Below are 16599 nucleotides of genomic sequence, written 5' to 3' on the forward strand. Positions count from 1 at the left end.
AGCTACTTGGGAGGCTGAGGTGGGAGGATTGCCTGAGCCTGGGAGGTGGAGGTTGCAGTGAGCTAAGATCGTGCCACTGCACTTCAACCTGGACAGCAGAGCCAGATCCTGTCTCAAAAGAAACAAACAAAAAAATTATCTGTCCTGTGATCCAGAAAAATGAAATAAAAAATAAAATAAAATAAAATCCAGACCAAACATCCATAAAAAAAGTTATTGATCTTGTAATTGTTTATGGTTGTGGATTTGGTAAATGTGTTGAAATAAATGTGATAGTACACAGAAACTGAGCCTCTGTAGAGAAATAATTAGTTGCATTTAAGCCTACTAAGGTACTCTCTTTCTTTCAGAAACCTGACTCCATGCCCTCTGGTTCTTTTGCTGCTACGTGTGACTCCCAAAGCAACCCTTTAGTGAACAACTCACTGTAAGTGTAGACAAACAATTGAGATATTTAACACATTCATATTTGTGTCTGAAAGAGAAATTTTTATGTTTAAGGAGAATTTAGAGAAAGAAGTGATAAAAACAGAATTAATAAACTAACAGTTACACCCTTTTCTTCTAGTGCTTCTGAATCATCATCTGAAAGTGACGTCCCAGCAGATACATCAGAGATAAATTCTAACAGTAGCAGTTTACACATTTCTTCATTGTTTACGGTATCATATTAGTCTCGAACCTTCCTACTTAATCTTATTTTTCTGTGCGTTTCCTCATTTAAAAATAACTTCTAGTATTCCACCATAATTTTTATATTTTTTCTTATGCATTCTTACTAAATGATAATATTCAGCAGCCTTTTTTTTTTTTTTTGAGGTTGAGTCTCCCTCTGTCACCCAGGCTGGAGTGCAGTGGCGAGATCTTGGCCCATTGCCACCTCCGCCTTCCAGTTCAAGCGATTCTCCTGCCTCAGCCTCCTGAGTAGCTGGGATTACATGCGCATGCACCACACCGGGCTAATTTTTGTAGAGACGGAGTTTCAACATGTTGGTCAGGCTGGTCTCGAGCTCCTGACCTCGTGTTCTGCCTGCCTCAGCCTCCCCAAGGCTGAGATTACAGGCGTGAGCCACCGTGCCCGGCTCAGCAGCCTTTTGATTCTTTTTAAAATTAAGTTCCATTCCTCACCCTTCTACACGTCACTTCTGTCTTTCCTCACTCACCCCTATATTTTAATATATTCCTATGATTTTGCTTTTCTCTCCTACCAATGGGATAATATTTAAAGATTCTCTAATATAGTTTATTTCTGTTTTAAAAAATTAGAATTAAATTTAACATTAAAAGTAAACTTGAAATCAGATAACTTTTTAGCCTGGTGCAGTGGCACATGCATATAGTCTGCAGCACTTGGGAGGCCAAGGTGGGAGGATCGCTGTAGCCCAGGAGTTCGAGATCAGCCTAGGCAACATAGTGAGACCCCATCTCAAAAACAAACAAGCAAACAAAAACAAACAAAAAACAGATAACTTTTTGGTGCACATAAGCAGGCAATGTTGAACTTAGAGCAAAATCTATGCTTTTGACGATTAGTGTTACAAGAGTATTCTGTTATAAAGAACTACAAAATCGATAAGAAAATGGCAAGCAACTCAGTAGAAAAATGTACAAAGTATATAAACAGATAGTTCAGAGAAGAGATACCCAAATGGGCAACAAATATTAAAAGCTGCTTTACTAGGTATCAGGAAAATGTAAATCAAAACAATTAGATACTATTTTAAACTCATTAGATTGGCAAAAAGTTAAGTCTTACAATACTAAGTGTTTATACAGGGCTTGATGAGGATACAGACATTGATGGACTAAGAAATTGGTCAGCGAGCCATCTGGAAATACAGGAGGAAAGATAACAAGAGAAAGGAAGATGATTGATTTAGTAATCTGAAACTATTTCTCATTTTCTTTTGTTATAGAATGGTCTCAGAAATAACCAAAGGAAGGCAAAAAGGTGAGTATCATTATGCATTGAACATATTTTGATCTGAAGTTTTATTTCAGACTTATGTATTGTTTTAAATACTTGTAGAGTATTGTACGCCCTTATTTGAGCAGAGTTTCAGAAGCAGAAAGCTTGAAATCTATAAAATAATTTTAGATGTGTCGAGAGATATTTGAATATATGCACATGCTGCACTGTAGACATAAAGCCCTATGGGGGTACCACTCGAGTAATTAGGTTAAGAGCATTATTTTGTACGAGGCTGGCAAGGAATTGGGCTGTTTTCACTGTAGAAGTGTTTTCAAGAGAAGTGTATTATTTTGCAGACAAGTAAGATTAAAATAGCATAAAAACTTGGATTATAAAAAGGTCAGATGCTATGTCAGTTAACTGAAGAGAAAGGCGACGATGTAAATATAGTCAGAAATGAGAGTAAGATGGCAGTAGGAGCCATTATGAGCCACCAGCATATTCTGAATAGTAGATAGATGTATTAAAGAAAGATGATTCTTGATGTGGATGCTTGGATGGAGAGAAGAGAGTTCTGTACATGAGGTGCCCTCAGCCACGATTACTGTGGCAGTCAGGAGGGATGAGGAGAATGTGTGAGAAAGACTGTAAAGGAAGAGTGGACATGACTTGAGGGGATAGGTTCCCATAGCTGAGTGAAAGCATGAAGAAGAGGTAAAGGAGAAAGGATTTGAAGATTGCTTCACTTTGAACAGGATGCAGTGAAGAACCATGGCACTAATGGTGTTAAGAAAGTTAAGGAGTTAAGGGCTTAGAGAGAAGACAGCGGTTTGGATATGTTCAGTTTTAGGTGGTGTTTAAACTTCCATTTGCAAGTGGCTTATCATCAGTAAGGAATGACAGCTAGGATGAGGGTGTAAGGAGATATATTTCCTGAGGTTTTGAGTCTGGAGAAAGAAAAACAGAGGTTAGTGACACATCAACAATGAGTGCTCGAAGGTGCAAAAAGGAACCAGAGGAGGGATGAAAAAGTATTAGAGGCCAGAGGAGAACTGTAAGCATATAGTTTTATAAAGAAAAAAGTTGGCTGGGTGCTGTGGCTTGCACCTGTAATCCCCAGTACTTTGGGAGGCCAAGCGGGGAGGATGGCTTGGGTCCAGGAGTTCGAGACCAGACTGGGTAACATAGAGAGACCCCTGTCTCTACAAAAAATAAAAAGAATTAGTCGGGTATGGTGGCACATGCCTGTAGTCGCAGCGACCTGGGAGGCTGAGGTGGGAGGATCTCCTCAGAGCCCAGAATTTCAAAGTTGTAGTGAGCTATGATCAAACGACTGCACTCCAGGCTGGGAGATGGAGTGAGACCTTGCCTCTGAAGAAAAAAAAAAAAAAAAGAAAGAAAAAGGTTAACATTAACACTAAACAAGTTATATTTGATTTCAATTTTATTTGAGTTTTACATTCAACTCTTAATTTTTAGATCTTTGGCACCTACATTTGACCCTCCTGACATGAAAGGACCAAAGTATACTGAGGATGCAAGGTAAGATTGTAAGTGCTGAAGAAAGAAGGGGTAATGCTATAGGTAGATGTTTTTGGATAGTTGTCTGTGAGATGGCCATGATCCTGTTGGTTGAAGATCTTTGAATAAGGTTAACTAGGCAGGGTCAGAACATGAGTCTTAGGCGTTTCATTAGGAGGGGGCCCAGGAATGGGATGACCCACGTTATGATTTTGTTCCCAAACCAACAATCTATTCAGTTGTTTTGATATTCCCTTAGCTTTTTAGCCCTTTATTTAAGTTTTTCATCAGCGTCTTTTACTAGCCCTGATTGGTTGAGATAAAAGCAACATTCCTCACCCAATGAGAGGCAGAGGTCCCCTTTTTCAGCCGTTATTAGATCTAGTCCCCATCTATTTTGGAGGACTACTCCAGCCGAGGAGTCTAGTTTGTCTTGGACACTTATAATGCTTCAGGCCATATGTTCTAAAGAACCCTGTAATTCTGTGGAAAGAGCTTTAAAGTGTGTTAAGGAAGTGGCCAATCTGCCTGCTCTGAATCCAAGTCTGGAGGTTATATCCAAGGCAGCCATTAAAGGAATGACGTGGATGACCCTCCTCTTCCTAACATATTGGATGAATGGAACAGGCAAAGGTTGGCTGGGAGGAACTTTTCCAATGGAGGGAGAAAGATAAACTAGGGTACAGGTTCCAGTCCAGTTGGTGGGGAGACAAAGATATGTGTTGATGCCACACACAAAAAATAAGCCTTTGTCATAAATATAGGTGGAGATACGGAAAGAAAACAAGTGAATTAAAGATGGGATGTTTTTTCTTTCCTGTGTTTCATTACTCCAAGTGGACAAGGAGGAGGTCAAGGAGACACCCACTATAGTAGCGATATAGGAAGAGTTATTTTTTTACACACTTAATGCGATTAGATGTTGCACCATTAATATTGAGCCATGGATAAAGGTGGGCTCTAGGGACAGCACAAATTAGGCCAGAGGCATTGGTTGAGGGAGGGGCTGTAGAACGAGCGGGTTGCAGAAATGCTCCGTTCACTTCAGGTGATACTTGGTAGTCAACTTGGTTAGTGTGATGGTCAGCGGGGTGTTTAACAATGATAATGCAGTTGCATTGGTTAAGTGTTAAGGATCTTACAGGGAAATTTCCCTCAGAGGCTAAAAAGCAAAGTGAGGCTTCTTGTCAAAGGGGGGTGTGTTTAACTAGAGGCCCTTCAATGGGAGGGTCTTGTGACTTAAGGCCTTGTAGGGAGTTGTAATAGGTTTGAAATAATTTGTTGGCCTGATTGGCCCTGGAAGTGAGATAATCGCCGACCAGAGGGTCAACTCTTTCAAAAAAGGAATTTATAGATTAGGGTTATGTTTTCTGTTAAAAGGTCATGAAGGGGTGTAGGAAGGGATGTATAAGCTGAGGAAGACAGTGATAAACACATCTAGCATTCTGGAGCAAAGGAAGAGTTAGCTTGCAGCAAGAGGGATTGTGTAAGGTTTACAGAACGTTCTTGTTTGATAGCAGTGAGGAGTGATTCTATTGGTGAGGTTGATGTGATTAGGGAATTTAGATTGAAAGAAACAAGCAAAAGGAGGAAAAAGTTATTTGGGTAGGAGTAAAGTCCTGGAAAGTTCCTTGAAGCCATAAATCCCGTGGAATAGTAAGGAGCTGATCAGGATGTATAATGAGAGTTTTGTAAGGCTACCACTGAAGGTGTTGGGGTCCGCGTGTTTCCAAAACAAAGGAATGAACACACAAGACAACACAGGACGAGACAAACATGGCGGCCGCCCCGAACGGCACGCTCTACTTTATTTCATACAATTTCGGTTGTGGAATGTTGCCAAGTCACAAGTCACGTGTTGTTTTTCTGACCTTTTCCTGACTTGCTGGTTTCTCAAGATGTTTACACATTAACCAGTCCCCAGGGCCTGCTGTTTGCAGCTGGCTCCTTTGTCCTCCCTGTTTGCAGGGAAGGAACACCCTGCTTCGTTTGCAAGAACAGTACTTATTGGGAACGTCTCGTTTGCGAGCCCGTAGTCCTCTACAGAAGGTCTGTAACAAGGTTAGTTAGGAAGCAATGAAAGTTTGAGAGAGAAAGAGACGTAGCTGCTTAGGTGAATTTCTGTTCTTTTTCCTCTGGGATTCGTGTAGGGCTGGGACCTTTTACCAGAACCCAGTTTCCTGACTGTAGGAAGGGATTAAAGGAGATGGCAACAGGTTTTGGCAAGTATTTGTTAGCATATTCCCAAATGAAATGGTGGATGGTATGCCGAAGAAGGGAAATGAGAGGGGTTGTTAGAGGTGGGGCTTGACCCTGAGGTGGAACAAAAGGAGCATGAGCTCAAATACTCATGCTCAAAACTCCCATGTATGAGTTCAGAGGGGCTGAGCATTAAAGGCTTCCGTGGGAGTGCCCGAATTTTCAGAAGGGCCAAAGGTAAAAGTGTAACCCAGTCTTTATGTGTTTGGAGTGAATACCTGGTGAGGGTGCTATTTAGAATGCCATTCATTTTTTCAACCTTTCCTGAAGATTGAGGTTGATAGGGGATGTGTAGCTTCCAGGTGATTCGTAGGGTTTGTGCAAGTGTTTGAGTAATTTGAGAAATGAATTCAGGACCATTTTCAGATTAAAAAGAAAGAGGCACCCTGAACCAGGGGATGATTTCTGTTATTAATTTGGAGGTGACAGTCGAAGCTCATTTCTTGGTTGTCGGAAAAGCCTCAACCCATCCTGAAAAGGTATCAACCAGAACCAAAAGAAATCGAACCTTTTTTACTGGGGGCATATGGGTAAAATCAATTTGCCAGTCTTGTCTTGGAAGGTTCCCCTGTCTTGATGGGTTGGAAAAGAAGGGAGTCTAGTGTTGAAGTGGGGTGAAGCTTTCTGGCAAATAGAGCATTGATGGAAAATGGCTTTCAACTGTTCCTTTATATCTGGGTTTATGTGTATGTGGAAACTTAAGAAATGTTGTAGAGGGGAATGGCTAGTGTGGAAGAGTTTGTGGATGTCCCATAACAGAGTTTTTTTGTTTGTTTGTTTGTTTGTTTGTTTTTTTGAGACAGAGTCTTGCTCTGTCGCCCAGGCTGGAGTGCAATGGCATGATCTCAGCTCACTGCAACCTCCACCTCCGGAGTTCAAGTGATTCTCCTGCCTCAGCCTCCGGAGTAGCTGGGATTACAGGCGCGCACCACTACGGCCGGCTAGTTTTGTATTTTTAGTAGAGACAGGGTTTCACCATGTTGGTCAGGCTGGTCTCAAACTCCTGACCTCGTGATCCACCCACCTTGGCCTCCCAAAGTGTTGGGATTACAGGCGTGAGCCACTGCGCCTGGCCAAGAGTTGTTTTTTCAGGGTCAGGTAGGACTAATTTGTTTTGTATGAACCAGTGTGGGAGTTTGAATTGTGCCCCTGCTGTGATTAGTTGTTGTATTTGGTGTTCGGGATAAAAGGAGGGGATATGTTGTGTGAGGGGAAATAGATATTGGAGAATTGGATGATGGGTTGAGGTGTGTTTTGCCCAGTAGTCAACCTCACAGTTCCCTAAAGAAATGTGTCTTTTATCTGATTGATGTCATTTGTAATGGATAACTGCAACCTTTTCTGGAAGTAGAGCAGCCTTTAATAGAGGATGGATTAGTTTTCCATTAATGATAGGAGTTCCCTTAGCTGTGAGATAGCCCCTCTTGCTCCAAATTTGGGCATTGGAATGGTTGATGTTATAGGCATATTTAGAATCGGTGGTATATATTAACTTGTGTGTTTTTTGCTAGGGTTAATGCTCTTATTAGGGCAACTAATTCTGCTTGTTGGGAGGATGTGCCCAAAGGCAAGGGGGCAGCCTCTACGACTCTTCTAGGTGGAAGAGAGCGGGTATCATCATGATATCTCTCAATGACGGGATATCCTGCTTGGAGGGGAGGGTTTTTTGATGCGCTGCCATCTATAAATCAATCTGGGGCTCCCTTTATGTGAGTGGAAGTAAGGTGGCAAAACATGGTGCGAGAACTTTCAATTAGATCAGAGCATGAGTGTTGGTCAGGGTCCAAAGTCAGTGTTGAAGATAAAAGAGTAGCAGGATTGGGGGGTGAGCATCTATGAAGAGAGATGGAGGGCTGAAGGAGGGTTGAATGTAGGGCTTGCATGCGAGAGGATGAGATGGAGGTGAGCGCCTTACGGCTGAGCATATCTTGTAGACTGTGAGAAGAAAATACCTGACGAGGTTCGTAGAATGTGAGTTTGTGCCTCAGGGATAATTAAAGAGGCTGTGGCAAAAATTTTTAAGCAAAGGTGCCAGGTTTTGTAAATGGGGTCTAGTTGTTTTGAAGAATATGCCACTGGTTGGAGGGAATCTCCCATGGATTGGGCTAATAGTCCAAGGGCCTGATGATGAGAACTGTGTAAATATAGATGAAAAGTTCTTAGGAGGTTTGGAAGGCCTAAAGTGGGGGGTCTGTAATAAGGCACATTTTAGGTGACAGAAAGCATGATAAAGGTCTGGGGTGGGAGTGAGTGGTTGGTCAAGATTTCCTCTTGTGTGTTCATAAAGAGGTTTAGTGACAGTGGCAAAATTTGCTATCTATCATCAGAAATATCCCACTAATTTGAGGAAAGAAAGTAAGTCCCTTTTTGTCTTAGGAAATGGGATTTGTTGAATGTCTTGCTTTCATGCTAGTGGAATTTCCTGGGTATTTGGAGTTATAATTAATCCTAGCTATGAAACATTTGGAGAGGTTAATTGGGCCTTCCTTTTGGATACCTGGTACCCACATTCAGCCAACAAATTTAAAAGCCTGGCTGTGTGTTGAATACAATGTTCTAGAGAGGGACTACAAAGAAGTAAATTGTCCATATATTGAAACAAGACGCTGGGTCGTAGAGGTGGTTGGGAACGGTCCAATCGAAGCACCTGACCAAAATACTGAGGGCTGTCCCTAAACCCCTGGGGAAGGACAGTCCAGGTGAGTTGTTGGGAGTAGCATGTATCAGCGTCAGTCCAAGTGAAAGCAAAAAGATTTTGAGAGGAGGAATGTAGAGTGATAGTAAAAGAAGGCATCTTTGAGGTCTAATGCAGAGAAATAGCTAGTGTTGGGAGGAATTTGCAATATGAGGGTACAGGGGTTTGGGACAACAGGATAAACAGGAGCAATAGTGGAGTTGATTTGTTGCAAATCCTGAACCAGTCTATAGGAGCCATCTGGTTTTGTAACTGGGAGAATAGGAGTTTTGTGGGGAGAATGGGTGGGGATTAAAATATTGGCAGCTAGGCCCGGTGCAGTGGCTCACACCTGTAATCCCAGCACTTTAGGAGGCCAAGGCGGGTGGATCACCTGAGGTCAGGAGTTCGAGAGCAGTCTGGCCAACATGATGAAACCCCATCTCTACTAAAAATACAAAAATTAGTTGGGCATGGTAGCACACACCTGTAGTCCCAGCTACTCGAGAGGCTGAGGTAGGAGAATTATTTGAACCTGGGAGGCAGAGGTTGCAGTGAGCCAAGATTGCGCCATTAAACTCCAGCCTGGGTGACAAGAGCAAGACTCCATCTCAAAAACATAAAATAAAATAATAAAATAAAATATTGGCAGCCAAAAGTTGGGAGATGATGGACTTGAGTCCCCATAATCCATTAGGGGATATTGTGGGACCACTGTTTGGCATTTAGGATCCTTCAGTGAAATTTGAATTGGACAATGGTGGGTAGCTAACATGGGGGAGTCAGTTTTCCATACTATGGGATTTACAGGGCTGAGGAATTTGGGATTTAAGTCTGTTTGGATATGGAATGTCTGAGGAAGGGTTCTGTTCTTAAGATAATAATAAATAGGGGTAGCTTTGGTGTAGGGTTGATAAATGAATGATTCCTCCCAGTTTGTGTAGGATGTCCCTTCCTAGTAAAGGAGTGGGGGAATGAGGAATGACCAAGAAAGAGTGAGTAAGAGTGACTCCCTGAAATGAGCAATACAGAGGCATTGTTTTGTATGGGGTTTCTTGTATGCCCTTCATGCCACCAATAGAAACAGATGAACATTCTAATGGACCTTGATATTCATTTAATACCAATAGACTTACCCCAGTATCCAAAAGAAAGGAAATAATCTTACCAGATACTATCCCAATTACCCTGGGCTTCGTGGACTCACCAGATGTGGGGGTGAAGGATTCCAAGTACCCTCAGTCTTCCGTTGTCAGCACCAGCAGTGAAGAGATTTCCTCCTGTGATGGTTGGGGGGCTTCATTATGAGCAGCATCTGAATGGGGAAGATGTCCCTGTTGAGGGCATTCCATCGTCCAGTGTCCTCAAAGACTGCAAGTTGGGCATGGTTTGGTGGGAGGCCAGGGGTTAGGACAAGCCTTTGCCCAGTGTCCAGGGTTGCCTCATTGAAAACAGACTCCTGGAGAGGTGGGGGAGTTTCCCTTTGGGTTATTAGGAGGCTTTTGTGTAATTGACTTTTGGACAGTGGAGGCAAGCATCTGGTATTTTAAATGGAGATGTTTGTCTTCTTGAATTTTTTGTTCTTCATGTCTGTTGTTAAAGACCCAGAAGGTTGCATTTAGGAGCTCCTGCCAAGATGTCTGAGGACCCTCCTCTAATTTTTGTAATTTTTTGTGGATATCTGGGGTGGATTGGGAAATAAATTGGAGGTAGAGAAAAGTTTGACCTTCTCTAGATTCTGGATCCAAATTGGTATATTTTAGCATAGCTTCAATGAGGTGTGATAAGAAAAGGGCAGGGTTTTCCTGGTGCTCTTGTGTAATTTCTCTGAGCTTTTCAGAATTAACTGCCTTATAAGCATTTTTGTCCATGCCTGTGAGGAGACAGGTAATCATGTGGTCTCTTCACCTGATGCCATTGTCTCCCTGTTGGTAAGTCCAGTCTGGGCCTCTATAGGGGACTGCATCATTGGCCGCTGGATTTTGTATAGGGGCTTGATTATGGAGTTCATCTGTGTGTGTTTCAGCTGACTGCCGGATGCGCTCTTTTTTGTCAGGGGTGAGGGTGGAGGTTAGAATTATATAAATGTCATGCCAAGTTAAATTAAAGGATTGGGTTATGTGCAGGAATTCCCTGTGATAGATTTTCAGAGAAAGATCCTAGACACTGTTCGATCTGTGACAAATCAGACATGGAGAAAGGGGATATGAACACAAGCAATGCCTTCAACCCTAGCGCCTTCCCAGAGAGGGAGAATGGCAGAGGTGGTTTGACTGGCTGGAGTAGTGTTTGAATGGGTAATGGGTGGAGAAGGATAAGGGTTGGGATTTGGCACTAAAGGCTGGGGGCAAGAGGGGCCAAAGAGATGGAGGGTTTGGATGGGCAAGAAATGGATGCAGGGGTTGAGAGTATGGAGGGAGTTCATCTGCAGGGTCAAAGGGGATTTCAGGGGAAGAGGTTTCAGAGGGAGGAGAGACCCAGGGAGGTTTTCATTAAGAAGAAGGATTTCACGAGGGGTGCAAGCTTGACATAAGGAGGGTTGGGATTTAAGGTAGAAGGAAGCCTGAATATAGGGAACCTCTTGCCATTTGCCATTCCTGGTTATAAAGTTGTCAAGGTCCCTGAGAATTTGAAAGTCAAAGGTGTCGTTTTCAGGCCATCGGCTGTCATTATCTAATTTGTATTGGAGCGAGGCCATGTTGCAATGAAAAATTAAACACTTTGACTTTAGGTTCCCCCATAAGCCAAGTTTGGTGAGGTTGTGAAGGAGACAGTCCAGTGGGGAGGACATAGGAATGTGGAATTGTTTGGCACCCATGTGGACTGATAAGAGGAGGCCGAGAGTATCTGTTTTTGTTCTAGGCATCCCCAGACAAAAGACAGAGACCTGGAATCCTCTTTATAAAGAGGACAGTTAAGCTGAGAAGAAACTGAGCATCCCTAAGATTTCTTCAACTTAGTCCCACTGGTCCTCCAAGGACCAGGACAGCAGACCTGACTTTCCCAGGTACTGTGAGAAAGCTAGGAAAGGCAAATCTTACCGGTTGGCTGGATTAGTGTCTGATGTTGGATGTTCTGGTTGGAATCAGTAAAGGGCCTCCTGGACTGGAGCCACGTGAGGAAGAGAGAGAGAGAGAGAGAGAAGAGGGAGGAAGAATGGACAAGGGTTAGAGAGCAAAATACCTGTTGCAGGCAGTCAAGGTGGATTCCTGAGACCTGAGGGTTTTGAGAACCCACTGGAGAGTAGCCCCAGCCCAAGCCTCACAGTCCCCTTCAGATTAGTTATCCACCTCATGCAAATTGCTTGAAAAGTGAAGAGAGAGAAAAGACGTGACAGGTGGCCAGAGACCCTCAGGACCCAGGAGTTATCTCGGGACAAACTGACGCTGCCCACTGCTTCCTGGGTTGCAAGAGTTGAAGAAAGAAGAAGGAAACTTGAAAAGTGGCTGAACAGTCAAAGACAGGTTTATTTTAGAGAATAAACCTGAGAGGGGCTTCTGGCTGATTTTGGTCAGGAACATTCTCTCTTACAGACTAAGGGTACTTAAGGATTTAGGGAGGGAGAGCTTATCACAGGTTCAGAATGTTTCTGGGTAGAGGAGAGTTTTATTGTGGGGTTGGAATGTCTGGTCAGAGGGGAGGTTATCTCAGGGTTGGCGTGTCTCTGGTCGGAGGGGATTTATCTCAGGTTTGGAAGGTTTCTGGTCAGAGGTGTCATTTGTCGTTTATGGTCATGCTGACATTAGCCATTAGGCTGATGTTTTGGGGCTGGATTTAGGCAGTTTTTAATCAAGGGGAACTTAAAATAGCGGTGCTTGTCCAAGATGGCAATGCTCCTGTTCTGTCAAAGATGGAATTGTGAAATAGAATTTGTTTGAAGATACATTTGTTCATTCAACAGAAGTTTCTTGAGGGCCCATTATAAGGCTAAATTATATTTCCACCTGAACAGTTTAATTGACGTTGCACTATCTGGCCCACAGTGGATCATGGCTCTTGGAGAAGTAATATTTAGACAGATCCAAATTGAATGTGGTAATTGTAGATCTTTGTGATGCTTATGTGGACTTCTCTGACATCTGTATAAGTTATTAATATTGAAAACAAGTACTCCTATAAATCAGTGATTGAAAAAAATACTTCTGCAGGAATTAGAATTGATCCACTTGAATCTGTTTTCTACATTCTAGCTCCATACCAGATTTCACTTGAAAAAAATGTCTGCTCTGCTATAGACAGTATGTTTGGATTTAAAATGAAATGTCTGAAACAATGGAGGCCTGTTTGCATTGGGGGGCATTGAATATAAAAGTTTAGAAAACAATACAGAATCAAATATTTATTAAGCACTCGATATAGAATTGGCACTGTGCTGGGCATCAGGTTTATGGTAGGAACAAATAAAATGGACCCTGTTGTCATGGAGTTTCATGGGGATGACCAACTTTAAATAAACAATTACATGAGCAGGCCAAGCACAGTGGCTCATGCCTGTAATCCCAGCACTTTGGGAGGCTGAGGTGGACGAGTCACTTGAGGTTAGGAGTTTGAGACCAGCCTGGCCAACATGGTGAAACCCCGTCTCTACTAAAAATACAAAAATTAGCAGATGTTGTGGCACACATCTGTAGTCTCAGCTACTTTGGAGGCTGAGGCAGGAGAATTGCTTGAATCCAGAGGGCAGAGATTGCAGTAAACGGAGATCGCACCACTGTATTCCAGCCTGGGTGACAGAGCAAGATCCTGTCTCAAAAAAAGAAAAAAAAATCTGCAGGAACAAACTATGGTCAGAGCTGTGAAGGGAAAGCAATGGCATGGAGAGAAATGAAAGCAGGGGTGAGGCGAGGTTTCTCTGGGGTCACAATTGTGGGGAGGCCTAAAGGATGAGTGGGCACAGAGCAGTGGGTGCTAGGTGGAAGGAAGGACATGTGAGAAGGTGAAAGTGGAAAAGGTGATGTCAAAGTTCGAGAACAGTCAAAAGAGCATGTGCTTTGATTGCAATGAGCAGGGGCACAGTGCCTTGAGATGAGGGTGCTGAGGAGACAGGGTCCTCCTCATCTGGCACCTTATAGCCCGTTTAAGGGCTTTTTGTTTTTGTCAAATGCAAAGGTTGGCTATTGGAGAGTTTCGGCAACAGAGAGACAGAGCTAGACTCAGTTTTCATCCCTCTGGTTGCTGTGTGGGTCATAGATTGGAGTAGGGGAAGAGAGGAAGTAGGGATCCAGTTAACAAGCTACTGCCATGGCCTAGTGGAAGCATGGACTGGGGTGAAGATGTTGGAGGCAGAGGAAAGTGGGCAGATACCAGCAATGTGTTTTGGAGGTAGAATTGACAGGTCTTAATTATGGAACACAAAGCTTGAGGGAGAAGAGAAAACCAAGTAGAAACCTAGGCAGGCTTAGAGCATATGCCCATTTCTCTTATAACAGCTTGATGATGTTAGCTGTGGAGCACCATATAGCAATTCCTTTGAACATTTTATGTTTGTGATAGGATTTTTATCATGGCTTTTTTTTTGTTTTTTGTTGTTGTTGTTTTGTTTTGTTTTTGTTTTTTTGAGAAGGAGTTTCGCTCTTGTCGCCTAGGCTAAAGCACAGAAGTGTGATCTTGGCTCACTGCAACCTCTACCTCCCAGGTTTGAGTGATTCTCCTGCCTCAGCCTCCTGAGTAGCTGGAATTACAGGCGCTTGCCACCACACCTGGCTAATTTTTGTATATTTAGTAGAGACGGGGTTTCACCATGTTGGCCAGGCTGGTCTTGAACTCCTGACTTCAGGTGATCCACCCGCCTTGGCCTACCAAAGTGCTGAGATTACAGGCATGAGCCAATGCACCCGGCCTTATCATGGCTTTTGAAAAGCCAGGAGTTCACTGTGACTGCCAGGGGAGATATGCTGTGTTGGACTCGCCCTGGGAGGAGTGAGAGGACTACTCTTTGTGAGTCAAGAGTTTCTGCCAAGTGGATCTTTCTTATTCAGAAGGAGAGAGTCATAGTTGTTATACTGTCCATTTCACAAGTGACATTAAAGGGAAAGGAGTGGGGAGGCGAGGAAGGGCTGAGCATAAAATGTCAAAATAACTGTGGTTTTTATCTTTAAGGTTTAGCACGGATTTTAAAGAAATAGAATTCATTAGCGTGGGTGGATTTGGCCAAGTTTTCAAAGCAAAACACAGAATTGACGGAAAGACTTACGTTATTAAACGTGTTAAATATAATAGCAAGTAAGTAGTAAATGTTTAAATTTTTTGAATGGCAAGATATGCTGAATCTGCACTATTTCTTTTTATGCTTCTCTCTTCTTTATTAGGATATCATTTATTTCTTTCTCATACTCATTAAACATTTTATTCTACCAAGAGGAGTTTGGCTTACTCCAAGATGATATCACTTTACTGTGGTTATTTCAATAAAAATGGTATACCATTGATCATCCTTTCGGTGCTATCTTCAGAACTAAAGCTGTAGAGTCATTTGCTTTAAAGTGGCATGCAAATTCATGAAACGCGCCATATTTTAAAAACCGTGGCACCAAATAGAACCTTCATTACCCACAAAAAAGGTGATATTTGAGATGTTCTAGTCTTACCTCCCTATTTTACAGGTGAGGAGACTAAGATCCAGAGATGTAAAGTGATTTTGTCTAAGATAAAAGCTAGATGGTAATTGTTCTCTGGTTGTCTGTTATTGTATAAGGCACTGCTCCAAAATGCAGTGGCTTAAAAACAGCAATTTATTGTTATCTCTGATGGTTTCATGGGTTGATTGTGTTCATCTGGACAATTCTCACTTGGGGTCTCAGAGGCATTTGCAGTCAGTAGTCAACTGAAACCTTGACTACAACCTATCCTAGGCTGGATATCCAAGCTAGCTAGCAGTTGACACTGGCTGTGGGCTGGAAGTTCAGATGGGACTGTGAACCAGAATACCTTCACATGCCCTCTCTGTGGGGACTGGGCTTCTTACAACTTAGTGGCTGAGTTCCAAGAACTATTGTCCCCAGAACAAGTCATCCAAGAGACCAGGAGTGAATGGCAAGGCCTCTTTTGACCTAGTCAGAAGAGTTCCAGAACATCACTACCATTAAGTTATATTGGTTAAACAAGTCACTGGAGCCAGCTTAGATTCAAGGTGGGGGAGGTGGCAAATAGGCTCTACCCATTAATTTAAGGAGTGGAAGCATGTATGGGAGGATAAATAATTGATCAAGATTATCTTTGGACATGATCTCCTATGTAATCAGATTGGGATTTAGAACTCATCCCCTGGAATGACAATTCAATGTGTTCCCACTGTAACCCACTGCTTCCAACATTTGTTTTCTGTATTATCTGCCCTCTCACTCCCACTGGATAGCAGAACTCCTTCAGGAAGGAAAACAAATAGAAAGGAGGTCTTAAATCACATGGTCACCAATTCACCAATCTTGCTTGTTGCACTCTGGCAATTGTTACTATGTGTAGCTTGGCCAGACCAATCTGATCCCTCAAAGACTAGCAAAGGAGATGGGAAAGGGATCTGGGCTAAGAAAAATGATATGTGCAAAGGAGAGGTAGGTGTGGAGTGCTGGATGTTCTTAGCCTAGTTAAACAAACCTATTTCTTCTCTCATGGACGATGCCTTGCATTTGAAGTAGGATCATTCCTACTATGTTCATTGTTTTATTTAACAAGAATGAAGGACAGCTGTACTGTTATTCTTTCCATTAGATAGCAATTTTTAAAAATGGTAATAATATCCCAGCTACTTGGGAGACTGAGGTGGGAAGATTGCTTGAGGCCAGGAATTTGAGACCAGCCTGAGCCACATAGTGAGACCCAGTGTCAAAAAAGAAAAGAAAAAACAATGAGGGCTGGGCATGGTGGCTCACACCTGTAATCCCAGCACTTTGGGAGGCTAAGGTGGGCAGATTACTTGTGGTCAGGAGTGTAAGACCAGTCTGGCCAACATGGTGAAACCCTGTCTCTACAAAAATACAAAAATTAGCCAGGCGTGGTGCCACAAACCTGTAATCCCAGCTGCTTGGGAGGCTAAGGCAGGAGAATTGCTTGAACCCGGGAGGTGGAGCTTGCAGTGAGCTGAGATCACACCACTGCACTCCCGCATGGGCAACAGAGTGAGATTCCATCTCAAAAAAAAAAAAAAACAGATAATTATGTTGATGAAGGTCCAGTATCTTGGCCATTTCTAGTAGTTTATACATTGGTACAACTACTAGAAATATATATATATATA

The 16599-nt window shown here is 42.7% G+C and overlaps 1 protein-coding gene across 2 annotated transcripts in view; it reads left to right on the forward strand.

Moving 5' to 3' along the window:
* The window catches only part of EIF2AK2 (eukaryotic translation initiation factor 2-alpha kinase 2), a 61286-nt gene that overhangs the window by 18627 nt on the left and 26060 nt on the right, over nucleotides 1–16599 (forward strand). The window contains exons 5-9 of one of the 2 annotated variants that reach the window (XM_011967632.1): nucleotides 351–427; nucleotides 569–662; nucleotides 1917–1951; nucleotides 3392–3454; nucleotides 14466–14588. In XM_011967632.1, the coding sequence (XP_011823022.1) occupies nucleotides 351–427; nucleotides 569–662; nucleotides 1917–1951; nucleotides 3392–3454; nucleotides 14466–14588 (392 nt within the window). The remainder of the gene's footprint in view (nucleotides 1–350; nucleotides 428–568; nucleotides 663–1916; nucleotides 1952–3391; nucleotides 3455–14465; nucleotides 14589–16599) is intronic. The other variant, XM_011967633.1, reaches the window with a different exon arrangement.

Source organism: Mandrillus leucophaeus, unplaced genomic scaffold, assembly GCF_000951045.1.
Source record: "Mandrillus leucophaeus isolate KB7577 unplaced genomic scaffold, Mleu.le_1.0 Scaffold805, whole genome shotgun sequence".
In the NCBI taxonomy this organism is placed as follows: domain Eukaryota; kingdom Metazoa; phylum Chordata; class Mammalia; order Primates; family Cercopithecidae; genus Mandrillus; species Mandrillus leucophaeus.